The sequence below is a fragment of the Stegastes partitus genome, unplaced genomic scaffold (assembly GCF_000690725.1).
Source record: "Stegastes partitus isolate 25-593 unplaced genomic scaffold, Stegastes_partitus-1.0.2 Scaffold1661, whole genome shotgun sequence".
NCBI classification, from domain to species: domain Eukaryota; kingdom Metazoa; phylum Chordata; class Actinopteri; family Pomacentridae; genus Stegastes; species Stegastes partitus.
In genome coordinates this window covers 1,286-11,412 of record NW_007579392.1, presented here as the reverse complement: position 1 = coordinate 11,412, position 10,127 = coordinate 1,286, and the positions used below count along the sequence as shown (strand labels likewise).

The following is a 10,127-nucleotide window of genomic DNA, read 5'->3' as shown; positions in this document are numbered from 1 at the left end:
CAGTGAAAGGCTTTTCAAGTCTCCAGGTCATACTTCTGATCCACATTTGGTTTCTCACTTTAAGATTCTCACTCAGCATTTTCATCATTGTTTGTATTTTATGTTTGTTGGTGTTGTTATTTGTTGGTTGTGGTTAGTATTACATTTTTTGTGCGTATACAGTTGTTTCTTTTGTTTTCTACAGCTTACTTTCAATCACTTTACGTGTCCGATTTTTATTGTTGCCTCAGCTCAAATTTATTTCCCTGCTTAAAGAGGAATTGTGGCATTATAAAACACTCTTGACTGATCACCAAGAGTGTACAGTTTATTAGAATTATTGTGCTGACGCGGAGATTTTATCGCTGGACGAGTAATTTAAAGGTTGATTTTGATTATTTTATTTATGCAATAGTTTTTTTTATTGTGGAGATAAGTCTACCTTATTTCCTCCTACACAAAATTCAGCTATTTGGTGGCAAAGACCAAAAATATGTTTGGAGAGAAAGTGAGGCCTTTAACCCGGCGGTGGTAGTGTTATCCTCTGGGTTACTGCCAGTGGAACAGGTGCTTTAAGTAAATGGATTCATGACGAATATGGATTGCTTCCACGTTAATCAGGAAAACCTGAAATCGTCAGCCGAAAGGTTGTGTCTTGAACATAGTTGGGTTTTACAACAAGACAGTGACCCAGAACATACATCCGAAGTGGAAGACTAAGTCAGGCTAGAATTAAGGTTTTAGACTGGTCTTTCTAAAGTCCAGACTTAAAACCCCATTAAGAATCTGTGGACTGTGATGAAGACATTAGTCTGTCAGAAAGCCAACAAATTTATTTGAACTGCTTCAACTGTGCCAAGTAAAGTGATCAAAGATCACAATACAATGAGAAGTTTGCCAAAAGCTAATAGTTGAGGTGAAAATGGCCAAGGGACATTCAACCATTAGCAGATTTTGTAATTTTTCCGGAAGACCTGTAATAAATCTATGAAAGAACCAAAATGCATAATTGTTTTTTGTGGTAAAGACATAAGTGTTTTAATGATTCCACCTTAGAAATTTAGGAGCTGTAGGAGTCGTTGGAAAGTCAAGACTATCATGATATGCGTGGTTTTTACAAGTGTATGTAAACTTTTGTCCACAACTGCACAGTGAACCAATAGGTGGCTATTCAGGTCCAGTCTGAGTCTGAAAACCCACATTTTAAATACTCCGGGTCATGTTTTTGCCATCTTGCGTCCCGACATCAACACAAACTTAAAATGAACATCAGTCCATGAGTCCAACCTGAGACGCACATTGTATATTATTTAAATTTGACCAGCTGTCCGCGACCCACTCAGAACAGGTCCGCGACCCACCCTTGGGTCGCGACCCACCAGTTGAGAACCCCTGCTTTAGACTGTCTTCACAGAAGCTCTCAATACTGTCATGTGAGTAAGTGTGAATATGAAAGTGCCTGAATATTTCATATGACCACATGTTGTTTCTTATACAGTGATGGGACTTGAGAATTCATTTAGTCTGTTTTCATAGTATTGCTGCAGCACTTTAACTGCCCACGTGGCCAAAGTTTAGCCTCAGCACAAGCCTAAGCCAGCCTTTTACAACAGTCAGTCCTGATGTTTTAAAAATATTTATTGGGAAAATAGGTCAAGTATTTAAGCAGTAATTGAAATGATTTACTTCAGGTAAGGTTTCTGGCAAAGAGGACATCTTGAACTGAACATTCTTGGTTCCCCTTGGAGGTCATTATTTTGCCGGTGTTCCACTCTGAACATTTTCCAGTTGCCATTTGTTTGTAAAGATGTTTGATTATACTATAGGATGTGGAAAGCCAAACTCTCCTGCATGCCGTCATCTCAGCTGGCACTTGACTTTGATAATGCATGAAGCACTGGCATGAAAATGTAGATTTTTTTTTTATGTTTTCCCTTCAACATGTTGTCTTTGCTTTGTTGTTTGAATGTGTTTCTGTGTTTTGTGTTTAGCTTTAATTGTTAAAATAAAATGTGATTGCCCACCGTCTGATAGTAAAGTATGTATTGTTGTTTTTAGATGTATGTTCAGACTGTTTGTGGCAGAGGGGAAGGTTGCTTTGGTGAAGGGGACCTCTTTATTTCTCCACTCTTTGTCCTCTCTTTCCCCCATGTATGTCTCCTACACTTTGGTGCACCACTTCCTACGCCTCCCCCTTCCTCCTGTTTGTCCTCCTCCTGCCCTACTCTTCAGCCAACACGCCTGCCGTCCAAGAGGAGAAGGGGGCTTGCTTCCGTTTGGTCAGCTCAGGGAGGCAGTGTTTGCACCCAGTGTCTGCCCAGCTGAGCAAACAGCTCTGCTGCTGCAGTGTGGGCAAAGCCTGGGGCCCTCGTTGTGACAAATGCCCCCCTCCAGGAACAGGTAAGGCCCCCAGCCATGCCAGACACTTGTCCTGTCTCAACAAGGCCCTGAAGTTACTTTTCTTACTTTTTTGGAGCAAATGTAAAGCCAGACACCAGTCAGCGGTCTTGCAATTAAATTTGGCCTTGCAAATCAGCAAATGTATACATAAAGCTGAGACACTCAGATCTGCCCAGTGGGCCAGAGTCCTGTAGAATCTGCCCCTCCTTCAAGTTAACAAGCCACAAGAATAGACTGAGTACCAATGATCTGACAGGCGAACAACTAAAACATTGCGAGGTCTACTCCCGTCACTGCTCTAGAGACTGTTCATTATAAAACTGTTGAAATGGCCTTTTAATAGTGTAAGCTTGAACTCGTGTCCTTTTCTTTTATCCTGATACTTTCTGTCTGCATGGGTTTCACAGCTTGGCTGAGTAGCTGCTTTTAGAGTTGCTTTTAGATTACATTAGCAAAGTCTTTTGCAGTAGCTGGTATTACGCTTACTCTTACCACTTTCCTGTTTTCTTTATTGAGTTCCACACTATGTCAGTACAGTTTACTGCCAACACTCGCAGGTACTGTAGCTGTATCCCTGTCCTGTGCATTTCAGTTTGTTAAAGGTGTACATACGATGCTGTTTGGAGTCATGCAATGGTTCCTGTGCCTTCAGGTTTTTCACCTCATCATGTTACCAGTGTTTGTGATAACTTGACTGATCAGCATATTGTTTCCAACACAGTATTGAAGAGGTTTGCTGCTTCCTTTTGATGAAAACAAGCCACACTTTGTATTACACATGCCATTTAGTCTTGGAACAATCATAAGGTTTGTCTCTGCCAAAGACTCCACTTGCTAAAAATTGTTGGATGCCTTTCAAGATAGTACCAAGTAGAACCAATTGTTATGCATATTCTTCAGGTCCCTTGTCTTGCCAGTTAAGTAGGTTGGTACAGTGGCTCAGGCAGATATTAGTGTTTAAACTGTAAGGAACAAACAAACAACAAAACACGTTGTCTTTAACATTTTTAGCTGTCATTTTTCAGACAGTTTACTGTTATTTTACACATTTTTCTTGTTTTGTTAAATTACAGATAATAGCTAGTAAAATCACATAAAAAAAATACAAATTTACATTTTAACAGTGAGAAACGGACAATATCAAAAATCTGTATTTTTACAGATAAAAACTTGTTTACAGGCCTTTATTAATTTGTTTACTATTTTACTGTATTTTAAACAGCCAAAAATATCTTTATTTTACAAATATTTGCCATTATTTAAAAGATAAATTATCTGTATTAAGTTTTGAAAAATGGCAAATAGTTGTTTGAGTGTTTTTACAGATTTCTCCTGTTTTATTAAATTACACACCTAAAGGCAGGCCTTCACCTCCCCTATTCTGGCACTCGTGCTGACTCTGCTACATCTGTCTCATTAACAGCCTTTACTATCAGTTAAGATTTGCAGACTGAAGTTACTGTCACTGCTTTCAGTTTTGGTCAGTAACAAAGATGTTCCAGGTCATGTAAGTGAAACCATGTGTTACTGGCCCGTATAAATGATACAATGTGGCAAATGTAGTAATGGTTCAGGTCCCTAATGTTATATCTACTCATTCAAACACACTGGTTAAATAACAGAATGGATGGTGCATCACTGCAGAAATGGCCTCCCAGAGCTGTGGAGCGGTGGGGGTGTCAGCGAGGACAGGGTGTGGTGAGGGTTTGAGGATGTTCTTTTGCATTTTAAATTTGTCAAGACATGATGTGAAGGCATGCCTAAACTAAAGCAGGGCATTAAGTTGCTCTTTAGTAAATAGTTCACATAACATGCAGGTGCTATATGCTGAAACCATTTAGTGTGTTCAGTAAATATTTTATATAGAAAAGGTTGTGTATCAAAAAGCTTGGGAGGTTTCTTTTGTTGTGGAAACAACTCAGAAAGCCCATTTCTTTTAACACCTGTAAAAAGCAGCAACGTTAACTGCAAGGTGGAGTTCTTCTCGTCGCTTAAAGCTAAATACTATTGTTTCATTAAATGATTAGTTAGAACCTAGAGTCTGATTCATAACTCAACTGACTGATGTCATTGGCCAAATGAAAAGTACAAGAATGAAAATTTTAATGAAGGCAAAGCAGTTTGTCACACACACAAGTTTATTCTTAGGTTGTACATTCTCAGGAATCACATAATATTTGAGCTAAGGGACACAGGCTTGAACAAAAGCATCCGTGGAAGGTTTCTGATAGAAGCCAAAAACAGGAACATCTTCAGCATGTAGGTTGATTTTATGTTAGGACACCTCACATATCTCCCATCTACAATTAATATTCAATGTGAATCCTTCTCCATATTTATCTAAGTGAAATGCAAACTCGATGAGTCACGTGTCTTCAATACTCAGGTTATTATTGCCTTTTTTTTTAATCATGTGGGGGTATGGGAAAAAAAATGTTCACAGGCTAAGGGATTTGCATTGCTTATAATAACAAGAGTTGAAGGGTGGAAAAGCTGCAACACGGAGAAGGCACTAATGGAACCAAGCTCATGTGTTCATCTTTGTGTGTTCATCAGAAATATTTTGTTGGAGTGCTTCATATTGCTACTGAAGTAAGATGTGCAAAAGACAGTTTAAACATGACAAGCCAAGCTGTTGCGTAAAATAGAATTGATTGTTTTTCAAATCGTGTTTGTATTTTGTTTCAGATTCATGATTCAATTATGTATTTATTGAAAATGAACATTTCCATGTTTCTGTGAGTGTATCCAGCTGAAAGAAACTGTGTAAACTACAACCTTATAGAACACGTTACTCCAAAGTCTAATGGAAGTACAGTTACAACTAAATTACCAAAATCAGCACATCACTTGTATAATAACAACTTATGTTTTGTGTTGTAATGTAGCTAAATTCAAAGAAATCTGTCCTGGTGGAATGGGCTACACTGTTCTGCCAAATCCTCCGGTCCACAAGCCAGTGAGTGTTTACCAGGAGCCTACTGACCTGTTACTCCCACAACCCCTGCCAACCCCAGAGAGACCAGTGGAGGCTTTTGGGAAACCAGAAGAAACTATACCAGGTGAGTGTTACATTGACTATTACAATTATCAGTTTTTAACACACTGAAGTTGATCTAAGATTGTGGGACAACAGATTAAATAAAGTTACCCAAATATGATTTTCTCCAGTAATCTCTCAAACTCCTTCTGTGTTTCTTCTTACTGAAGAGGATCTAAGAGCCATCACCAACACCCTGCAGACACATAGTTAAGCATTTTCACTATGTGTATCATCAATTTCATGGGCCAACAGAAAGATTGCATCACAGCAACTCGCAGTTACTCTCTCTCTATATTTATCACTCCAAGACACTGGAACTGTTCCATGTGGCATATATATTCTTTGTAATAATCTAAGTTGGACAATTTTATTACTTAAGGGATCTTACTGCAAAAGTTTTGTGTCTTTTGGTCTTCAGTCTAGACTCTGGAACTGACATTCGAACCTTTGTGGCATCAGCAGTGTTAAAACTTAAATATCCTTTAAGGCCAGTTCATAATAAAATTTCAATGTGGCCAACAATAAGCTGCTGACAAAATGATCAAATGCAATGTTCACTGTTTCAAACAGTAACCTTGCAACAGCATTATATACCATCTGAAGCTGAGATGGGATTTTATTTACCACTGTCCACTGAAATACAGTAATTCCAATTTACCTTACAATTCAACAAGGAACTACTGATTCTTAGAAACTTAAGTCTAAGGAAGGCTTTCCCTGAAGGAATATATAAAAATACTACATACAAGATGCGCTGAAGCTCCCTCAAAGCTTCTAGAGCTTCTACTAATGATAGTTGTAATTTAGCTTTTTGCAGCAAAGTCTGTATTCATTTTACTCAGGACCAGTGCAAGGCAAAACTTCACAATCTTTGTATTTTGTTATATTTTCTCTTTACACATCTGGAGTCACCAGACGATAGCAAATGAGGTGCAAAGTACTGGGTTCACCCAGCCTGGATGGAGGACAAGATGTTGGTGGATTTTGCTGTGTGCCAGCATGTTTGACTTGGGACTACAATGATTTTATGTAAAGGACCTCTGAGTTGTTGTTGTGTATGAGCATAACCCAGACGGGTGCCTGTTGCTGTCGGTCACCCTCAAGGCTGTTGTTTAAAGTCATATAAAACAAAAAAAATCCAAAAATAAAAACATGATGTGGACTCGAATTAGGCTGAGTCAGTAATGATAAACTCAATCCCTTAGTGCCACTAAATGGACACAGATTCCATTGATGAGATGTCAGACTGTAAGTGTTTGGAAGAGCGTGGTTCTATGAAACCACCATTTGTACCTGATGTAGAAAATCTTTAAAACTGCTAATTGATCATCAAAAATTGCATTTAATTTTCTGCCAGGCCACAGTGTTGTTGTATTTGAAGTAAATGGAGGCAGGGGAACAAAATATTATGATTTCATTTATGCAGTGCAGAAAGATACTTTTTTAAAGGTTTTTTTTATTGCACAGTTTTTTAATGACCGATGAAGATGTAACACATATCAAACAGTGAAACAAATTTTACTTCCTCTCTTTTGTGAAGTGTAGTATCAATTTATCAGTGTCCCATTGAAAAATGTCCAAAGTTTTGAAAAATACAACTCCAAAATAACATGAGAAAGTCTTATTTATGATCCCTTTTGCGTGTGATTAGGAACCTAGATCTTAAAAGAAACAGCCCTCTTGGGACATTTGTTTGTAGAGCACGAGGATTAAAGTGCTTTGGCTCAGCACACATTTACTTCAAACACAGCTCAGAGAGAGAGAGAGAGAGAGAGAGAGAGAGAAATAAACCTGACTGAGAGAAGGAGAGGAGTTTCAGCCTCTCCTGTTATTATTCAGGACATGCTTGGCAGCCACCAAGGGAGGGAGAAATGTTGCAACATCTTAGCCAAAGCCAGACAGAGTCCAAATTACTGCTAAGCTTCGCTGGAGCAGAGGACTACCGAGTTTTCCAGGCACACAGGACAGGCCTCAAAAAAACAATCTGACAGACATCCACCGCACAAAACTTGTGTAGATTAGTGTTTGGATACCACCAGAAAGTAATGAGGCCCCTGGCAGCCGTACACACTGGCATTCTGGCATAGCAGAAAGAATGTAGTCCGCAATGCTTAGGATCTTTTCACGACACCTAGACCTGTGCATAATTACTGAACATGGTGTTTACTAAAGGTTCTACTTAAAGAAATGTCTAATATGGATATGCAGTGACGGTGTTTCATACATGTACATATTCGCAAGTGTATGTAAACTTTTGTTGAAAACTATAGCCTCCAATCATAAATGACTGTCTTTGCATTTCTTTCGCTGGTTGTGGAGAACCATAGAGATTATTCCTGTGATGAGGCTGACTTCTTATAGCTATATATTGAACTCTAGCCTGCAAACATGCATTTTCAGAACTAGATTTGGACAACATTGTGAAGTGATAAGGTAAACTGTAGCAGTAAAACAGCAAAGTACTTCCTTTGCAAAGTAAGGCAGCAATCCATTTAAAACACTCACCAGCTCTTCACTATACCACAAATCCAAAATCTATTGGTATCAGTGGAGTCTGTAGATTGGTTCACAGAGGTTAAATAAAACATATAAATTGTTTATATAAAACTTGGCTTTCTGGAACCTGAGCTTAATTTGAACTTGAACAGTGAGTCCCTGTTCAAACTTTTGAGGGAATGGGGAAAGTCTAAAACACGTAAAGTTATTTAACTGTTAGCTGTGATGCACCATGTAGTTTTATGTAACACTGTTCTGCTCCAAAAGAGACGAGGTCTGAGCTGTCATCAAATAGCTAGTAGGCTTTGACAGCTATTGTGTCTGACCAGAGCTGATAGTGGATAGCTCATCCAAAAGAGTAGCACACTGCATAGCCAAGATGGTAGCATGATTCCTTTTACAGATGAGGATTTACAGATGATCTTTGCTGTGCCACCTTCTGGTGAACCCATCCCAAACCAGCTTTGGATTGATCCTTCTAACATGTCATGTTCGGGTGTCCAGAGGTTAATATTTCTTCTTCCACTATGCTGTAGCGAATGATTATTGTCTGAGAACAGTGCAAACAAAATGTGCAATTGTTCTGCTCTGGCTGACATGTTCATTAAAATAACACAGGCATTGTGTAGAATAGAATAGAATAGAATAGAATAGAATAGAATAGAATAGAATAGAATAGAATGTTTTTATTGTCATCATACACGAAGTACAACAAAATTAAAAGACAACTCCAGTGGTGCAAAATACAAGTATAAAAGACAAAGTAATTTATTATTGCTAAATCTAACAATCACTGTCCACTGCCCAGCTGCCTAAAATATGACCAAATTTGTGGTTGGATAAATCCATAACAAGTGCAGTTCACCTCAGTGTCCATCTGTTTTAGGTGACAGTACTTTTAAGAAAATCTACATACTCATGAGCCATATGAACTAATTAGCGTCCTTAAAAAGTAACAGAGTGATTCTGACCGAGAACAACAATACACAGTAGAAAAGTCAGACTGTATTCAGACTGTATTCAGACTGTAATCAGAGCTAACTAATGAACATTTCAAGGGATTTTTTTGACAATAGCAAAAATATAAAATTTCCAAATTCTTTGCGCTGAAGATATTCAGCAAACACGTATTCTTTAGATGAAAGACGAGATAGATTTAATGGATTAGACCATAAATCTCCAAACTCTATTCCCATCTGCATTGACGCTGTATATATTATTAGAATCCTTAATTAAAAATTTTGTTTCTTTTTTCCTTTTGGTCAGTAGCAACAACTGCACCAGATCAGGTAGGTTGGGTGGTTTACAGAGTGAACATTTAGAAGCAGTTTGCATGCACAGACTCACTCCTGTCAGCCGCTCAGGAGTTGCAGAATCACCTTTGCATGAAGTCAGCAACTTTGCTGCATGACTTTGGCTGGTCAGCTCTGAGCAGCAAGTCAGTGTTTATACCTTTGATGTGTATATGTACCTCCAGTGACTGAAACCCTTGGCACTGACCCAAATTCAGACAGAAGTCTATGCTGAAGCAGCAGACATTTTCTTGCTTTCTGACTTCCTCACTGAGCTGTTCATTCTTGCTCTGTTAATAAGCTGCAGTCAGTTTCAATGCAAGCTGAATGCTAATCTGCCTCCCAGTACAACACCTACATTGCATGACAGAAGCAGTTTGCAAAACTTAAATGAGTACATTTCAACTGAAACATGTCTACAGTGCTCTGCTGATCTTGTCCCTTTGGTATTATTGTTTGTGTCTTGTTATTGAAGGAGCTGGTAGTGCCTGTGGTTAGCAATAGGCCAGTAGTTGAACCTCTCCTGCCCCAGCTATCTCCAGGTGTGTCCACTGTCAAGATGGAGGCTGCCTACCCAGGTGTCTGCTTCACTCCCTTTTAAACTTTGTGGTACGGTGGCCAGTTTTGGACATCTCAGACTCAGCTTGTCAAGCTTACATTGTTCAGACTGCAGGATATTTCTGTCTCATATGTTTTGTTACTGTGTCAGATTAGACAGTTACTGACTCCTACATTTTTGCTGGGACTTGGCCAAGAGACACAATGACAAAACTTTGGTCCCAACCAATCATAGCTAGCCATTTCACACCAACGTGTGATGTCATTGTGAAGGAGCTGTTAGGGTCCAACTAGACACAAGAATAGAAGTAGTGTGTATGATATGGTCTATCCTGTGTTCTTAAACGCAAAAGAAAAAA

General features: G+C 38.8%; 1 protein-coding gene across 1 annotated transcript in view; it reads left to right on the top strand.

Annotated features, from left to right (window-relative positions):
• Window positions 1-9,788, top strand: part of LOC103371868 (latent-transforming growth factor beta-binding protein 1-like) — a gene marked incomplete at its 3' end in the record, with an annotated part of 117,673 nt that extends 107,885 nt beyond the window's left edge. The window contains exons 11-14 of the mRNA XM_008301336.1: window positions 2,212-2,379; window positions 5,268-5,441; window positions 9,185-9,207; window positions 9,686-9,788. Coding sequence (XP_008299558.1) covers window positions 2,212-2,379; window positions 5,268-5,441; window positions 9,185-9,207; window positions 9,686-9,788 — 468 coding nt within the window. The remainder of the gene's footprint in view (window positions 1-2,211; window positions 2,380-5,267; window positions 5,442-9,184; window positions 9,208-9,685) is intronic.
• Between the last annotated feature and the right edge of the window lie 339 nt (window positions 9,789-10,127).